This window comes from Eleutherodactylus coqui, chromosome 5, assembly GCF_035609145.1.
Source record: "Eleutherodactylus coqui strain aEleCoq1 chromosome 5, aEleCoq1.hap1, whole genome shotgun sequence".
Lineage (NCBI taxonomy): Eukaryota > Metazoa > Chordata > Amphibia > Anura > Eleutherodactylidae > Eleutherodactylus > Eleutherodactylus coqui.
This window is the reverse complement of record NC_089841.1, coordinates 122,037,971-122,057,925: the sequence shown is the minus strand read 5'-3', so window position 1 is coordinate 122,057,925 and position 19,955 is coordinate 122,037,971. Positions and strand designations below refer to the sequence as shown.

Genomic DNA, 19,955 nt, shown 5'->3' with positions numbered 1-19,955 from the left:
GCTCTCGTGATCAGCAGAGGTCTCAAAGGTGAGACCCCAATCAATCAGCATGTTATTCCCTATCCTGTTCTTAAAGGGGTTGTACTGAAATTACATGTTATCCCCTATTCAAAGGGTTTTTAGTAAAACATAAACTATATAAAATTGCTATCATCGTGATCATCAGTGTTCAGATTTGGGTGCATAGGGCTCTACAGCAAAATTAATTCTTGGGGCCCACTCTACAGCTAAGGAACACGGGCCCAAGAAGGGAGAATAATGGCCAGCCTCCCAATGTACATTGATATTTCAACCAGCCTGTGCATCTTCATAAAAGATAAACTAACCACTTTATTACATGGATGTATAAGCTGGCTGATATGTCACCTATCTGTATGTACTGCACCAAGCAGGGGCGTAACTATAGAGGGTGCAGGGGATGCGGTTGCACCCGGGCCCAGGAGCCTTAGGGGTCCCATAAGGCCTCTCTTCTTCATATAGGGAGCCCAGTACTATGAAAAAACCATTATAGTTGGAGGCCCTGTTATGGGTTTTGCATTGGGGCCCAGAAGCTTCAAGTTATGTCTCTGTGCAACATGGTTTAGGTATGGGTACGGGTACAGATACAGATAGAGGGGGGGCCCCAGCTCATGTTTTGCATCAGGGCCCCTGAGCCTTTAGTTACACCCCTGGCACCAAGTGTAGTGTACCTGGTGCCATGAGGGTTCAGGCATTGGAGGGGGATTCACCTCTTTATCTGTAGGCCAGCCAAAATCTGGAGATAATACTGACCCACAGAATAAAGTGAACATGACCTTTTTAGCTTAAAGGGGTTGTCCCGCGAAACAAAGTGGGGGTATACACTTCTGTATGGCCATATTAATGCACTTTGTAATGTACATTGTGCATTAATTATGAGCCATACAGAAGTTATTCACTTACCTGTTCCGTTGCTGGCGTCCTCGTCTCCATGGTGCCGTCTAATTTTCAGCGTCTAATCGCCCGATTAGACGCGCTTGCGCAGTCCGGTCTTCTTCCTTTCTGAATGGGGCCGCTCGTGCCGGAGAGCGGCTCCTCGTAGTTCCGCCCCGTCACGTGTGCCGATTCCAGCCAATCAGGAGGCTGGAATCGGCAATGGACCGCACGGTGCACCGCATGGTGCACCGTGGGTGAAGATCCGGGCGGCCATCTTACTTAGGTAAGTAAGAAGTTGCCGGAGCGCGGGGATTCGGGTAAGTACTGGCTGTTTTGTTTTTTTTATTCCTGCATCGGGTTTGTCTCGCGCCGAACGGGGGGGCTATTGAAAAAAAAAAACCCGTTTCGGCGCGGGACAACCCCTTTAACATTTTTAAAAGTAATACAATACATTTTATTGTACATTAAATGGAAACATTGAAACATACAACTCCTCCCACAAAAACCCTTGTGCAGTTATGGTGACTGAAAAATGAAAAGGTGTGGATCTTGTAATGTGGGGATGAAAAAAGTAATAAAAATAAGTTGTCTTTAAGGAGTTAAACACGTATATGAGATATTGACATTATGTGTCATTTATGTTATAAAATATAGAGAAAATGTTTCTTACTTTACACATAAAACAAAACTATCAAAATGTCTCTTTTGACATTTTATTCTAATAAAACTCTAATTGCCTGTTTGTGGAAAATATGATAATGAGCGCTCTGCCAGTATTTGACCACATTAGTGCATGTCACCCCTGAAGAATAATTGCATCTTAGTTATATATGGTCCTTGGAAGCCAGAAGATTTAATTACAGCCTTGTTTATGGAATCTTTCTGCTCCATTTGGACGTAGCACAACTTGCTTTGTTTACTAAACAACTCATTGAGGTTGAACTCAGGAAACCAGAGTTTGTTTGATACTTTTTATGTGCTCTGTGTCATATTTTTTTCCGTTTTCTCTTCCAGACCAGGCTGCTGTGCTGGATCGGCAACAGTAGAAAGATATGCCACGTCCAACGACCTGCCAGATGACACTCTTAATTTCATTAAAACGCATCCCCTTATGGATGAGGCAGTGCCCTCTATAGTGAACAAGCCATTGTTTCTGCGGACCATGGTAAGGTAAGCAGTTTCTAGTGTCTTGCTGTAAGGAACAGTGTATGTTCTGATGTAAGGAAACGCATTTCAGGTACTTTGAAGGTCTGTAAACATAGCTGCTGTTCTTGGCGTTTCTCCAACGTGAAGTGATGAGAGCTCAGGGCAGATGCCACAAATGTCCCAGGGCTGCTTTCAAGATATGAAATGTCATTTCAGCTGTGCTAAAACCAGATGTCAGTGAAGATAGAGATCAGGAGGTCCTTCGTTATTAGTCTGCCTCTTGAGATTTGATGGTGCTGGTGGGGGAACTTTCAATATCACACCAGCATATTGGCCAATTTACTTTTTGTGCCATTACCCTCTGTCTCTTGATGAGATTTACAGATTATTTTAATTAATTTACTGTTTCATATAAATCCTCTAAGACTCATGAAACAGCTGCCCAAAAACAATAACCCCACAGCTGGGATGTATAAACATGGGCTTAAATGTACAGTGGGCTAAAATAGTTTCATATTAACGTTCAAAGTGAATTTAATTTCTTTAACACCGGCATTTACAGTATGATTTTGCTGATAAAAGAGGTTAACCTTCAATTCCTCTACATACGTAGGAATCATTACTATTAATTTGAGCTTTAAAGTTACTAATTTAACAATATTGCATTGGAATGGTTCTAGGACAAAAAATGTAACCTGGTTAATAAGCAATGAACTTTAACAATTACTGTATTTCCAGGTATCGCTTAACGAAAATTGCAGTTGACACAGCCGCAGGCCCATACCAAAATCACACAGTGGTGTTTCTGGGATCAGAGAGGGGCGTTGTGCTCAAGTTTTTGGCAAGGACCGGATACAGTGGCTTCCTTAGTGACAGTCTCTTCTTGGAGGAGATGAATGTGTACAATGCTGAAAAGTATGTATTCCTTTGAGTGTGTTTATATGTGTTATTTGTATTATGGTGGTGTAACTCTTTTAACCCTTTGCAATCCAATTTTGGATTCAGGGTTTCCTAAGGGGCTTTCTCTCTCTGCCATTATACAACGGCGCCACCTGCTGGCTAGAGCTAGTACTGCAGTATGTGACATGCCGGAGAGGCGACTGACAACAGAGCAGCCAGTAATATACAGTAAGAATACCCTGTCGGACGTCTTCCAACATCGGAGCTGTACAGCCTTCAATCAGAATGTCTTTAGACATCAGACAGTGGATTGGAAAGGGTTAAGACCCTGATACACATAAGGGAAAAGTTGTGCAAATCCTCTTGTTCTGGCAGGATCAGATGATTGTCATGTGTATGGGCACCTATTGACTCTAGGGAAAAGGAAGCTTGGCTATATTGAATTTCAGTGCCCAATTTTTTTGTTCTACCTGAAGATTAGGCTGATTTACTTCACTCTGCCCATGGAAAATACATGAATCATTGGATGATCTAAGCATTCACCTGTATGGAATAAGTTGGCGCTATACAAATAACAAGATTATTGTTATATCATTATGGAAAAGTTGGGAGATGTTGGGAGAAGTAGCTGTCCGCTGAGCAAGCATTCAACCAACAGCTATTTAATATGTATGGGCACCTTTAGCAAAGAGATCATTTCTGCAGATTGGTGTTTAGATTGTCTATAACATGCATAACCTTTTTGACAGTGCAGTAAAACTTCATAGCTCTTTCTTCTGCGGATCAATACAGTTACGGCAATACCAAATTTATACAGCTTTTTTTAATGTTTTGCTTCTTTTTAATAAATCAAAAACCTTTTACTTTTTTACGTTGCTTTCTGTCTCCATTTGCTGAGACATCATTTTTATTTTTATATCAATAGGGCTGTGTAAAGACTTGTTTTTTGCAAGAAAGTTGTCATTTTTAGTGTCGCTATTTATAGGTGCAAAGAACGATTTGATCATTTTTTCTTCAATTTTGTTTACAAGATGGGGAGCCCTAAAAAAACGCAGTTCTGGCATTGCGGTTTTACTTTTTACAGTACGGGAAAGATAGATCGGCCTTATACAGACATGGCTGTTCAAATTTATGTTTATTTTTTTACATGAAAAGTGGAAAAGGGGAGGTTTTTTGAACTTTTAATATTTTTCACTTTTTATATATTTTTGAAAATTTTATCAAGCACTTTTTCATTTTTATTTCATCCTCATAGGGAACTTGAACTTGCAATCATTTGATCACTTGTACTATATTATATAGTATATTTCAGTGCATGGTAGCCCAGGAAGCCCCACAAGGTCCTAGGCTGCCATTCCAACCAATCAACATCCCATCTTGGGGGAACGATGGGGTACAGGAGGGATCTGCTACTTTCAGCTAGCTGCTTAGGTCCCATGGACTGGATTGACTGTCGCATTTTAATAGTTAAACTCCCAAGATCCAATCTAGACTGATAGCAGCCATTGCCAGCAGCTGTCAACTCTTGAAAACAGCTGACCCCCATTGAAAACAGCTGACACCTACTAAGTAAGTAGAGGGCTTGGCTCGCGAGCCCAAACAGCCCCCACAACTGCCGTGAATACAGCCCCCACAACTGCCGTGAATACATCCCCCACAACTGCATGACAAGTGTCATTAATATACTTAGGCCTAAGTCACCATTTTAGCATTTAGGTGCAAAGGTTACAATAAACTACAGACACCAATTGGGCTATGTTCACATGGTGTATGTTTTTACCATGGAAACTGCACTTATTCCATGCAGCGTCTGCATCAAATCTCTGGTAAAAATCCATGTCCAAAAGTTTCCTATTGCCTTTAATGGGAATAGGCATGTATTTTTCCACATACAGATTTTAAATCCATTTCATGGAAGAAAATAAATAATGTTACTTCTTGACGCCAGAAAGACTGGGAGTCAGGGGATCCCCATTCTCCCAATTTTTGGAGGTCCCAAAGGCGGGACCCTGTCTATTAGACACTTATGCCATAAATGTCTATTGTATCTACAATACCTGCACAGATATAGAAGAATTATTGCTATGCTCCATTAAAAGGACTGCCCATTTGTAAACTATTGATGGCCTATCTGCAGGATAGATCATCAATAAAAAATCAGCGGAGGTCTGCTGACTAAGATCCCCACGGATCAGCTGTTCTCGGGCTTAGTGTGCTTGTGCATTGAGCTGATTTCGGCAGGAAGCAGACAGCTCTATTCCCAATGCTGTGGCCAGGCTTGGTATTGCAGGCAAAGTTCCCATTGAAGTGAATGAGAACTTTGTTTGTAATACCAAGCCTGTCCACAGCAGCAGGAACGGAGCTGTTTGCTTCCTGCAGAAATTTAGTTCAGTGCAGGAATGCATCAGCCCAGTGAACTGCTAATTGATGGGGATTCTGAGCGTCAGGCCTCCGCTGATCTTCTATTAACGGCCTATCCAAAGGTTAGACCATCAAAAGTTTACAACTGGACAACCCCTGTAACTATGCAACTGTATATCATAAAAAATATTTCCAACACAACTTACCTTCACTAAACTCTTTGTACAGGTGTAACTATGAGGGAACAGAGGACAAGAGGATTATTGGAATGCAGCTTGACAAGCAGAACAACGTCCTATATGTTGCATTTTCTACCTGTGTCGTCTGGGTACCTCTTGCAAGATGTGAACGTCATATGAAGTGTAAAAAGTATGTAATTTGTTCTTGCATATGGAATATTCTGCATTGCTAGTGTTCTGCTACTAGTCCCTGAGTGGACAGAATGCTCTTTTAGTCATCGTCTGGGTTAAACTGAAATCAAATCCTCATTCTCTCCTCTCTATCGCTTATATCTAGGACTTGTATTGCTTCCAGAGACCCATACTGTGTTTGGTTGCGAGATGCAGGAACATGTTCACAGCTGTCACCTGGTACTAAGTAAGTTGACACAAATCACAAGTTATAACTATTCCGGAGATTATGTCAGTGAATGTTTTAATTGGATAAGCAATTGACTTTGTCTTGGAGGTCTGACTGCTGTGAAACAGTGGTAATTATAATAATAAAAAGAAAGAAAACCAGAATGCATAATGCACAGTCAGCCTGACACAATGGCACAATGTTTCCATTCTACAATATAAGGATTTGCCTAAGGATTTTAACAGTGCAAGTTCTGTATGAAGACTAAGTTGTCCTAGGCGAGCAGGTGCCTCCATGCCAGCTAGCTATAATTATGAAAAATATAATAGGACTTTTCAATTCATGGAACTGCTCAGAACCTCTATATATTGGCCTCACAGTAAAAAGTGGAATACGCCATTGAAATTTAAAGCAAAGAAAGCTATTTTAATTTGTTTTTGCAAACAAGGATTTTGTTGTGCTCAATGGGGTACTTACAGTAAATGATCTGATTAAGCGTATTACACAGTAGAGGGTCTGATTGTTATTGGAGATGCTTCAATAACCCCCCCTATATTGCTGGCAAGAGAATGGTGTGGTTGATTCATTAGGCCACACACGTTCTCAAATTCTCCAAATATCTGGATTCTCTGGGGTCCATTTAGCATAGCTGACCATTGACCGCGATCATCACAGTTCACAGTCATTGGCAGGAAGATTTTCAACATCTGTGTGATTGCGGTAATCTATATTCCATTGGAAGGGCATGTTGTTGTTGGTACGACCAGTTTGGCCCTTGGATGACTGGTTAACATTACATCTATATGATACATTTGATACGCCAGTCTTTTTATGTGCAAGGGCCTGCAAAGATTGCAGTGTTACTAAGAAAAAGAATATTGTAAATTGAAAGCAGATGTGAATATTCATAATGACTGCAACCTATTACATCATAGACCACTGAAAGCTTAATGACTTCCATGGGTAAATCATTATTTTGGGTTTGGTTTATTTGGATGAGCGTTGTTGTAGTAAGCCATAACTTCCCTTCGATGTGAATAGTTGTTGTGTACAAGTTGAGATTGTTTACTGGAAACAAAAATAAGAAGCCACTTTACCCACAGTAAGTCATTTCCGTATTGTTTCCAAAGCCGAATTAGAAGCAAACCCTTGGGGTAGAGAGCTCTCATCTGATGAACGTATGGAGTAACTTTCTAAAAATATATGGACATCTGATCGGCATTCCAAGCCACAGTTGACAGATTGAAGCCTACTGCAAAGACACAATATCATTATTGTGCAAAGGGTTGTTTGGGTGACACATGCTGTTCTGTGCTCATTGCTATAGCATTTTTTTACATTGCTCAAGCCTCAAATCTTTTCATTACGTTAAGATTGACATCTCACAAAACTAGGATTTGAGACGCCTTGTTAAAAACAGAAGGGATGTTTTGGTCCCACTTGACTTTCTTAAGTTACATTGTATAAATAACACATTGTATAAAATTAGATAAAGATTTTAATTATTATTAAAACTACATTATTTTGGTTTACTTCATATTACTTCTGCAGTGCCAACATTCTGCAGTCCTGAATAAAGTTCATGTTACCCAATGTGGCTCACAATTTAATATGTCTATCTTCAACACACTAGGGCAAATTAGGTCACTCTCACACATCAGCTTTTTACCAGGATTACTGTGGTATCTTGAACGTTGTATCTTAATCGTGGTACAAGGCTCCCATTGATTCCAATGGGGTCTCCCAGACTGGTGCTTGATCGTGTCAATTTCTACCACCACGATTTTCAAGCTCGGTCTCCTCTATTTTGCCGTGATTAACGCACCTCATCAGCCATGAGAATTATAGGGTGCATTAAAATCCACTGTTGGAGGTAGTAACCTGAGTCCAAAGATGGCAGTAAAGGTGCGGCAAAACGCCACCATCAAAATCACGGCTTTTTGCCGACCCTTTGTGTAGGAGTTGCCTTAAGGTCCCTTTACACTGGATGACTGTCGGGCACACAGGAGTGTTAGTCGTTCAGAGAATGGAGGCGCAGGGGCCGGAAATCTCGTCCAGCAGCCCTGCAAAAGAGCATTTGTTCATAGTTGAACTACTTACTGCCTGTTTACTCAGGCTAAAAGTTGCTTGGTTTTTGGTGCAGCTAAAAATCAAGTGACTCCGACAAGTAAGCGAATTTTCACTCATTGCCCTGTCGGCAGCCGCATCTACATGGGACAACTATTGTCCGAATTTGCTATTTCCAGGTAACTATACTCAGTATTTATTTTGGGGGTGGGAGAAAGAGAAAGCATCCAAAGGAAACCATGCAAGAATAAAGAATAAAAACTCCATGGAGACATTGTACTTAGTTATATTTGAATCTGGAATCCTGGTTGGATTACTACATCTGTATAACCTACAGAGAAATCTCCAGGTAGTAACCGAACTGTTATTTCTGTAAATAATCTAGCAATGATATTTATGGTAGTCTGTGATCTTTAATTAACAGACCTGTGAGGAATTGGGTCCAGGCCAAAAGTAAGACCTAGTAAAATGTAAAGTTGACAAGTATATAAAACTAAACCAAAATGATATAAAACCAAATAGTGAACTATAGTTAACATAGCTCAAAAGTGTGGAGGTAAGTTAGCTTTGAATGGCAACTAAGATTCTTCATTCTTCTACTAATATTCATGCACCACATTTATATTAAAGCAACCCTCCGGCTTGGACAAGCAAAGATGGCCCCACCACTTCTTTGATTACCCGGTGCACAATGTGCACTAGTATGCATCATTAGTTTAAGACTTCACAAGCTGGTTTGATTGGCCAGTGCTGCCCACATGAACAGCATTGACCAGTCAAAGCACTATATAGTACCTTAGACTATGGAGGCATAGTAATCTACAGGTGGTCAAGAAAGCGGCCTGCCATCTTTGTTGGTCCAGGATCGGAGGGTCACTTTAACTCCAATAGAGCAGTTGTCACATATCCCAGGTGACACTTGTCTTGAAATGGAAGGTAAGGTAGGTAGTTGGAAAGGTCAATATGGCCAGCCCCATTTCACCCTTAGAATAGACATTTGAGGCGTGTTTGCAAATTCCATCAGGAATTTAAAATGCATGGGGTGTATAGATTCTGCATTGTAACAACTCACTACTGGACTTCATACTTGTAGAAATTTCATGCTCCATTACTTTAAATGGCTTTGCACCGTGTTTACTTTTGAGACTAAAATCTTCCACAATCACGGGTTAAAAAAATGTTATAATAATGCTTTTATTGCAGGACTTCACACTAAGAGTATTTTGTACTTGACAGATAGAACAGATGTCACATAAGCAATAGCCTGGAGTTTGTCTTACATTTATTTTTAATAGGATGTAGTCAAGGTCACCATGTCTCTGTGCATCTTGTTTTTTTTCTTTCATTTTAGTACTTTTTGACTTTTTTTTGTCCATACTGTGCACATGAAGCTTTGATGTTTCAACACCAGCTGTATGTAGCCTGTGAGCTGGGGTTCCTAATCCTGTGTTTTTCTTCCCTCTTCACAGAGTGCCATTTGAGCAAGATGTAGAGCATGGCAATACAGACGGCCTAGGCGACTGCCAAAGTAAGCAAAGAATCAACCCTGTGTTTACTTTGGGTGAAATAAGCCTTCTAAATTCCCAGAGTCAACATTACCTGCAACAATAATAGCAAAGACACTTTGCATTAACGAGCTGAAAGAATTCTATCATTGTGACTTTGACATGAAAAGGAACCTCTATGTTTGGAGTGGGGGAAATGGAGAGGGCATTTATAGTGTTGAGCTGATGTGGTAAAATTCACATAAGTTATAGGTGGACTGTAAGGAAGGTGTTAGATTTCATAGACCATACATTGTATGAAGGAAGTAGAAGTAACATGTTCTTTCTTTGTTTCTTTTTCAGATTCTTTTGTGGCATTAAATGGTAAGAAAAAGTACTAGACTTACATTTACTTTTCTAGTTTTTAGCTTATAAAGGGGGATTTTACATATACATATATATATATATATTTTATTTTATTTTATTATTATTTTTTTTAACCTTCTTGTAGCTTTACGAATTGCAAATTTCATCCTCCGCCATTTTTCCATAGACTTTTCAACAGCAGCACCAGATCAGGAAATATATTACACAGTGTATGGTCAGTTTATACCTGTTTTGTAAACCATTCTTAAAGAAGCTTTAGTCTTAGCATTATTATTCATTTTAGATCTTCCGTGCACCTATATCTGTGGTTTGTAGTTGACCAAAATTGCCATTGAAGAAGAGGCAGATTCCTTAGAAGTATAAGTCTTGTCAAGTTTACTAGGGTTATTTAAAAAAAAAGGCTAAATAGTGCCACGTATTAAAAAATATCATAATCCAAAAACTAAATTAAAATAGTGGAAAGCCTTATATTTTGGGGTAAGAAAAGAAATGTGTAAGTAATTGGAAATTCATATTCTAAATGTTCAATATACTATAGACCAGATTAGGAGTATTCCTCCTTCAAAGATCTTTAAGGTTGAAATTTCATTAGCACCTCCTAAGCTATTAATGCAATGTAGCAGGCGTATTAATATTTACTTATCTCCCAGTAGAAGTCTCATATTTCACTGATAAGGGGATATAAGATATGAAACTTGAAACATTGCAGGCAGAGGAAAAATGTTTCTTTTAAGTGAAAGTAGGAAGGGTTGTGGAAGTCTGATATCCATTGCTACAGACACAGCTAATAAATTGATATTACATTAATAATGTATTCTGTTCCCTTAATCTGATAATGCCTGGTTAATGACCTTCCAAATTGCTTCCCTGACAGTATTTTCATACAAATTAACAATAAAAATGATATTTCTTCCTATTGCACATGTAGGTGGATAAATGGCATATCTAAATTTATACAGAACTTTCAGTACTTCTTAGACAGCTCCCTATTGTTACTGATGGATTTATTTTGGCAAGTGAAGTCATAGTTGCTAAAAGTCTCTAATTAAATACAATGTGGTATGAGTTGCTAACTTGTATTTCTTAAAGGCAGAACAAACATGACTGGGTTTCACTTTTTCCGCCAGTGTACATTTGCGAGGCCAATATTAATAAGGGACTGTACTCTATTCTGCTCTTCTAAAACTTTATATTGGATATGAGGCAATTTTGGTGACTTGGACCATTATTATAACTAAACATTCCCTTTCCTCTTTAGTACTACTTATCCTCCCCTCTCACCATCTAACTGGATTTCTGTAGTTGCTAATAGTATATATTGTGTAGAACATTTATTCTTATTGTATTCATACTCTTAGTACAACAGTAGTTGACCTAGAATAGTTGATTTTCCTCCAATTTATGTGTCCCCGTATGTTTTATTCTAGTCATGTGCTTAAAGTGTAAAAATAAAATGATGATTTAAAAATATGCAAATTTACATGGCTATAAAATACATACCATTAAAAAAAACAATATTAGTTCAAAAGCAAGTGCTCTGACTGACAAATATATAAACTCGTTCATGTAACAAGGGCAGGACTCACCCGGTGTGACAGGAAAGCCAGAAAGCACTCTGTCACACTATCAATCCATGGAAGCCTTGAAATAATCAGTATTGACTTTCTCAGTTGGTCCCTCCATCCCAGATGGGCATACAAATAGAAGGCATTGGTCTTGTATCAGAGATCCAGTCAGTCCCAGTTTAGGAATCACAGAATATAAAGGAAAAAAATGCATTCCAGCCCTCAGGGGTATAACCAATCACATTAATGGCCAAAAGGTCGAATAGTGTAAATTCTCACTTAGTGGAGGGTGATAATTCACTCAACCCCCCCCCCCCCCTCCAAATCCAAGATCTCTTAACATTTATCCATTTGAATTCAGGAATGGAATGTATTATCAACATTTCCTAATGGTAAAGAAGCCTGGACTTTATTAGGATATAGTCAAGGATGCAATGCGTTTCAGAAAACTGTAGAAACTATTTAGGCTTAAAAAAGGAGGCAGGTTATTTTTAAAGTCCTCTGGAACATGTCATATCCTGGACTACATCCTAATCAAAATACTAATGACCACCTGTCCATGAGTGAGTGAGTTACATGCTCCGCCCCTGATCACAAGACGGTGACTTCATCAAAGGTCCTATAACATAAAACATGCAGAGCTTGGCAGCAGCCGTGTGCTTATAGGACTTGTGATGATGTCACCGTCATGTGATAAGTCACCTGAGCTCTGTGGCCATAAGTGAGTTACATGCTCCGACCCTGATCACATGACGGTAATATCATCACAAATACTTCATCCTTGTGTACATTATGGGTAGAATACATCCTCTACAAACCCCTACTGCTTTAGTTGCTATGGAATGCAAATGACCACCTGTCTGTAAGTGAGTGACTGTGTGAGTTACATGTGAAGATTCCACGGTCATGGGATCAGTCACCAGGGCTCTGAGCTCTGCTCCTGATCACATGACGATTGCATCATTAGAGGTCCTTCACTCTATTAAAAACCTGCAGAGCTGGACAGCAGCCATGTGCTTAAAACACCTGTGATGATGTTACCATCATGTGATCTGTCATCTGAGAGGGAGCAGTCTGGAGTCACATGACCAGGGGGTGATCAGTGTGTGCAGGACTCTGCTGTGCTGGTTGTGATCCCTATTATATGGGATGAAAAATGTATGTAACAGAGCTGTATGCGATGTACATGAAGCAGAGCTCTGTGTGTGTGATGTGCATGCACCAGAGAGATTCTGGTGCTAGAATTTCCTAATAATTAGTAGTGGATATACAATGAGTGATTTTGGGGGGTTGAGTGAAATATCAAACCAACTCTTTTGACCGTTATTGTGATTAGTAGCTTTGCTAAGACATACTCTTTAATGACCATTTTTTCCATGTTTCTCCATAATTTTTGGGGTTGTTGAGTGATGAGGATGAATAGTTTAAGTGATAGTATTGCTACACTAGAAATTTTGACTTAAAATAAACAAAACCAAATGTAGTGTAAACATATTCAACAATCCTGAGATGTTTTATATTCCATACTACATTTCAATTTTATGTTAAAGATTTCCTGTAACTGTTACGCTGTATTAAAGAGCAAAATAGTAATTATTATGTAGGATCTAAATCTATTATAGAACAACTGTTGATCCAAGATATGTCTTTCAAGCTCTTGTTGATAAACACTTCTCAACAAGCCCTGAAAGCTACAATTATAATGATTTGACAGTGCTTACTGGATTGTGTAGTTTAACAGCTGGAGAGATGTCAAGTAAATATACAGTGCATATATTATATGCTTTTCAAATGAGGGAATTCTAGATCAGCCAAACTCGCTACTATACATTCAAATGTAAGAAATACATTGTTATCGTACTTATGGTTAGATTTATTGCAAATGCCTGAAACCATAGCTAAACCCAATGCCATCCATCTTCACAGCTCTTCTTTATGGTGTGCAGTTTGTTTAAGGACCTTGTTGGAGGACAAACAGTCACATGAACAGTCATTCATGACTTACAATTGTACATGTGGCTGTTCGCTTCCATTATTGTTGGCAGCACATCCCCTATTTACATGGAGAGATGGGCTGTTGATCATTTTCATGCACACATAGAAAATATGTGATCAACAGACAAATATGCATTTTGCTCATTTGTCCAGCTGATTGCTGTTTTTTTTACATGGGACATGATTGGGAATGTACATTCTTATGAATGTTCAATCAGCTAGTATTAGACTCAGCTAAGTAAATCTGCTATCACAGACTTAGTTCTGCTGGGTCAAGAGACAATAGTGAGATTTTTCAAAACAGTGCAAAAGAAAAAATGAAAAGCTGCCTACAGCAACCAGATTCAGGCTCTCATTTTTCTATAATAGCAATCTAATATATTCACTTCCGCCCTTTTTCCTTTGCACCAGTATTGATAAATCTCCTCCAATCTTTCTTAACCTTGGTAATCAAAAATTGTAGAGAAGTGCTGTGATGCTTCAAAATAGTCAAGAAGAGGTAAGTGCATCTTTTAGTTAGAGGTACCCTTTAAGTAACTTCATCTAAAATTATTACATTATATGTATTCTGCAACTAATCGCTCTAGACAGATTAAGTTGAATCAAATTTGGATGATCAATCTAATCATGATAAAGATTATGATTTCATGTAATTATCATAATAGCCCAATCTTTCATTTATGGCATTGATTTATTATGAGGCTGATATCAACCATTAACTCAAGGAAATTATAGCTGGGGAAGTATTACTTCCATTAAATATATCTCTTAGTAAAAAGAAGATTGAAGATAACTAAGGTATGATGTAAAGCCATGTAAGATCAAAAAGTACATTTAAAGCAAAACACTCCCCGTGGAATATAAAGAGGGCAAATGGTTCCCTCGAAATCAGAGGTTCTTGAAACTCTTCATTGGAACAGTTGCTCTTTATTTCATCACATATAGCAAGGGTGCAAAACGTTTGTTGGTCTGAGGGCCATATTGAACCACTTTCAAGGGCTGCAAGGGTATTCCAATCTGAGGCATTTATGGTATATCCTAAGTATATGCCATAATAAATCGAAGTAAGTCCAACTTCCAGGACTCCCAGCTATTGAGAGAATGGGGATCACCTTCCCCTCAATCAGCATTCCAGAGAGGAGCAGACAATGCATGTGGCTCTCTCCGCTGTAGATGATGTTTGTCGAGGTAACGGCCTGACATTTCATAAATCCTATAAACTACAATGGAAAAAGTTGCATGCGTATACGATGCCTCTAACTCATATACTCATTTCTGGAGTGCCAAATGGGTCAAGAGACTTTAATCTCCTAATACATAGGGGACCCAGACATGGCTACACAGTGTACCCTTAGCACTCCAATGTGCCACTCCTCTTCACCCTAACATGTAAACTACATGTGAGCAGCCAAGCATTGATATTTCAGTGTCCAGATGATTGGGCCACACAGAATGGCATTGTGGGTCGCATGTGGCCCCCGAGCCGTATGTTGTGCATCCCTAACGTATAGTTTCATCATGCAATCAAATTATAGAATAAAGGGCGTGTAAATAATAAATATCGTATGACAAGAGCCCATTGAAGTTTCTACATAATATGCAACAAAGTTAGAGAGCCACACAAGATGGTGTTACTTTTCTTGTGTTCTCCTTTAATGACGAAACACATAGTCAGCATCATGCTGGGCACCGTTGTTTTTCTTCTCTCTACATAACACAATAGTCTTTCAGATTCAAGCTGTACTGTTTACTCTTGTTCAGTTCTCCCACAAAGCTTCTTTGTTGTTAAAGGGAAGGGTTTCTCTTTGTTACCTACACCACAAGTGGCTCAGACAGTGTAGCATTTGTCTTAAATACGTAATGTTTCATTGTAGCAAGATTTCTATTTTATCGACTCTATATGGAACAATACTGACAAATGTGTGGAAGCACAATAGTCCAAGCAAACACAAACAGCATCGTTTGCTCAATATATAGATTTATTCATTTATTTTAAACCATTTTGCTAAGAAAGTTCCATATGGTATACTGCATTTTTCAGTTCACAGCAATAAAGAGAATGCAAGTAGTAATTATACTGTACATGTGGCTTAAGAGAACCCATGTAGAAAGTTTGGCAGTCTCAACTAATGGAAGGACTTGAAGAGAATTGATTAACCTAGTAAAATATATACTAGTATTTATATGGAATCCTATCATATAACATGTGTTAAAAATTACGGGAAATTCCCACAGAACTAAAGCAATACTGCATCATGATAGAGCTGGGACAATACTACATAAAGACACAACCAGGGCACATCTGCATGAAGATACAATATGGGCAAAGTACATCAAAATAATGTACAGAGTTTAACAGGAAATACCCAGCAAAAGTTTTCTCTCATGTCATAACATCCAAATATCATATTGGTGGATTCTGTGAGTGCCCTATAGTTGTGTTTCCTAGTGTGTCTAAGTCAAGTATTCCCAACTCAATACGTTACATCAAAGTACTTCAATGAATATGATTACAAACTGTGCTGCACATTAAAAGCACAACATGAGCACAGTGCAGATATCCTCCAGGGCTATTTTTTCTCAAATCCATTCTTCAAGTACCCCCAACTGATTTAGGGATATCCTGTATAGAGCATCTGATCTGAGGCACTGTCAATAATTAAATTACCTGCCCAATACTAAAGAAATCCTGAAAACATGACCAATTTCAGAAGCTTGAGGATTGGAGTTGAGAAAGGGCTCTAGAGAATGTATGCGTACCTACTGAGGTAAATACAACTATTTGAGAATGTAGGCTCCATAGAGTCTTGCAGCCTCCTTGATCTGGAAATCGGTAGTGGTCCAAGGTCAAAGATTTAATTTCATATTTTGACAGATAACTATAGCAGAACATTTTTGTAATGGGATATCCTCCTTAACCAACTGAACATATCAATAAAGATTTTCAGCAGAAAAAAACAATGGATACATAAAAAGTCACACATACAGGATTGTTCATCTGTTAAGTTGGCCATACACATTAGATTAATGTTGGCCAAACCCACTTTTGTTTTTGTTTTTTGGATTTGGTAGACCATCTTATTTGTATGGCAAATGCCAATTGTTCCTAATGGCAGAAGTCAGGTGAGACAAGGATCAGGCAGTTGGAATTCAACATGTCTGATCCTTTTGTTCTTGAGGAGATATTTGCCACCGGAGGTATCTGGCAGTAGATTATTCCCCTGTCTCCATTTAGAACACATGTACCATCAGCAGAATGTTCATATATATGGTGGGATGGAAGCAGGAGAAATAGTTGTCGGATGAACAAGTTGTCAGCCAAACAATATCTAGAATGTAGCTTAAGGTCTAATGCACACAGAGCTCCAGATCCCGCAGCAAATACAGCCCATAGGACATGCATTGAAAAATGCATTTCCATGTCCACAAATGGAAATCAACTGTGATATTCAACTCGCGGGATGGAAATCACAGCATGTCCTATTTCAATGCAAGCCTCGCACAAGCTTGCATGGCCGTGTCATCGCTGGCGCGCCACAGCGCAGAGTGAAGACGCTGGACAGGTAAGCCGGAGGTGACTGCAGGGGCACAGGGTCGCATTCCACTGTGAGGATCTCGTAGTTGGAATCTGACCTGGCCATCTACATTCGGCCTTAACCACAATTATCCTGTACTGCTGCCATTCTTATATTTCCTGGCACCTGATGTGACATAGTTTCCAAACAAAAAGTTCTATGTTCCATACAGAACCTCTAGCTCAAGGCTATGTGAATTTTACAATCTTCACAAATGGCAATTTGGTGAAATGAAACTGCACTAAGTCACAGTTTCATTACATCACTCATAACAGCTTCATTGTGAATTTTACTAGGTGATATTACAATGCCAAACACAAAACTCTGTTTTCAAGTTACATTAGTTTCACTAAAATGCAGCAAAATTTACAAATATTGACTTTGAACATTAATATTTTATAGGTAGCTTTAAAAACCATAAAATATACGAAGCATATACAGCCCAATACCCATTTCTTCTATTTCCTGAGATCCAATTGTTATGATACATTAATGATTTAAGTAATAAAATATGGCTAGGCTGCTGTTGCCACTTGTTTAATAGATGCAAAAGGCGTTATTCACCCTGTATTAATATTCCTTAAAATGGAAAAAATCCTTATTAAAAATGTTAATAATGATACTCAGGACAACACAACAGCCAACAGGGTATATGATGACAGCACTGTGAAAAATTATTTAGAATCTTTCTGGAGTCCTGAATGACATCAGCAGACCATGTACCACTCACATAATACTATAAATAGGTCAATTTTATATAGGATTCCAGAAAATATGGTAATAACTAGAGGTGCGCGAGCGTACTCGCTAAGGCAAACTACTCGAGAAAGTAGTGCCTTATGCGAGTACCTGCCCGCTCGTCTCAAAAGATTCAGGTGCCGGCGGGGGAGAGCGGTGAGTTGCGGGAGTGAGCAGTGGGGAACGGGGGGGAGATAGTGAGAGAGAGATCTCCCCGCCCCCTGCCGGCACCCGAATCTTTAGAGACGAGCGGGCAGGTACTCGCATAAGGCAATACTCGCTCGAGTAGTTTGCCTTGGCGAGTACGCTTGCTCATTTCTGGTAATAACACCCATGACTTCCATATTGGTTGTCAACAAGCTTTCCCAGAAATCGATACATTTACAAAATAGATGAACACAATGTTTAAAGCCTTGACAGATAAGGACATTTCAATGACTCATGGGTATTTTTGTTTTGTAATAATTATGAAAATTCTCTTATTTATTGCATTTTGTAAAGTTGTTAAGTGTACAACACCTTGTTGCCAGGCACACTATATGGGTAATAAAAGCTATTTCAGGAAATAACATAATAAAATTTTGTGTAGCGACTGTTGCCCTTTACTTATAATAAAAGGTTTTATAGCTCTCTTCATAAAACTGCAAGAGAATAATGAAGGTATGTCTATTTCATGTAGGCATTGTTCTAAAGCATAAATCAATCATACAATTATGAGAGAATCTATTCATAACAATGTGTCTGATGAAATTGAACGCTCAAATTCTTTAGATCCCAGTACAACCTCGCACTCAAGAGGGCACGCGAGTTACGATAGGGGTACTGTCATGGACTGGAAGGACACCTATGACTCTTCTGAGAACACAGACCCCCATGTGGCTGACTCTTTCCATAACCACCCGGACAAAAAGGGTAAGGCCTTGGAAAAGAAAACATTTTTGTATAATGAGAAGTCAGACGGGGAGGGAGGTGATTTACATGGTGTGGATGCTTTCAGCTGGGTTAGTTCAATATGATGGACAAATCAGGTGTTCTTTAAATAAGCGGACTATGTTCAATACATGTACACAAAAATATGTTTGCATACTTGTTTTCTACTGAAATGTTTCTTTAGGCTTTATGTTTGTTCTTTTTTTATAAGTATACAATATGTATAGTTGAACCAGTGCATGCTCCATAAAATGAAATACCGGAAGAATGGAACCAATGGTAGGTGTCTGGAAATATCCAAAGAATTGTTTCTTTTCCCGTTTCTTTCAATTTACTTCTACCTCTACGCAACCATGTCAAACTGGAAATCTGGAAGCTATTTGGTTGAGACTATACCAATATTAGATCTAAATTGTTTTGTGACTGTACACTAATTTAATACACCCAGTTTTCTATAAGCTATCAAAGGACATAATAACCATCAGTTTAAGGAGATAATGACTACCATTTCTTTAGCGTTGTGAACATTTGGTTAAAGGCATTCTGCATGTGTGACCTATTTTCTACACACATTACCTCATAAAGGGCACTTGGTAGGATAAAAGGGCGGTGTTCTTCTTTATTACAATAAAGGGACAACTGCAATGTGAAAGCTATTGACCTTTAACCTAGAACAAATGACCCCTAACTGGTGATATACTCAGCCACTGACTACACAGCACAACACAATGTTAATAGAGTTGTTTTTTTTTACTGATTAGACTAGTGCCCCCAGATTATTAACCCATGAGGAAAAGTGGAATGCCTCATGCATTGAGTAATGCAGTATTCTTTGAAAGGATAGAGTATTTGGAACAGATCTTCTTTATGGTTTCTGACCTATTCATGAAGAAATGGCACACTGAACCAGCCCATTATCTCATCCGAATCATCCAAAGAACTAATTTTAACATTATCTTGATGCTTCTCTCCTGTCATTACAGCAAATAATAGATATCATATTGTGCTCGACTGCTTTTCATGGGTGTTAAAGAAAGACATGATTAATGAACGAGGTGCTGAACCAGAAAACTTGCACTGCAAATAGAAAAGCAACCTAAAAATCTGTTGGTTTTCCTTTTTGTCCTCGTTTTCTCTGTGGATAAAAGCGTGTATAGAGAAGAGTCAATGAGACAATTCCTTTGTAGAATGTATCTGGCATTCTGGTAGTAATATTACAAAATGGTTTTGATGCATTTTCGATATTGTATTGTCATTGGGGTAAGGGGTTCCATCAACGGTATTGTGTATATCATATTGACTAAGCTGAAAGCATCCCACACGCCAACATGTAA

The 19,955-nt window shown here is 38.8% G+C and overlaps 1 protein-coding gene across 3 annotated transcripts in view; it reads left to right on the top strand.

The window, feature by feature from the left end:
* The window catches only part of SEMA6A (semaphorin 6A), a 203,795-nt gene that overhangs the window by 117,208 nt on the left and 66,632 nt on the right, over nt 1–19,955 (top strand). For 2 of the 3 annotated variants that reach the window (XM_066603096.1, XM_066603094.1), the window contains exons 12-19: nt 1,909–2,064; nt 2,779–2,955; nt 5,530–5,670; nt 5,818–5,898; nt 9,417–9,475; nt 9,795–9,815; nt 9,985–10,032; nt 18,463–18,603. In XM_066603096.1, coding sequence (XP_066459193.1) covers nt 1,909–2,064; nt 2,779–2,955; nt 5,530–5,670; nt 5,818–5,898; nt 9,417–9,475; nt 9,795–9,815; nt 9,985–10,032; nt 18,463–18,603 — 824 coding nt within the window. The remainder of the gene's footprint in view (nt 1–1,908; nt 2,065–2,778; nt 2,956–5,529; nt 5,671–5,817; nt 5,899–9,416; nt 9,476–9,794; nt 9,816–9,984; nt 10,033–18,462; nt 18,604–19,955) is intronic. The other variant, XM_066603095.1, reaches the window with a different exon arrangement.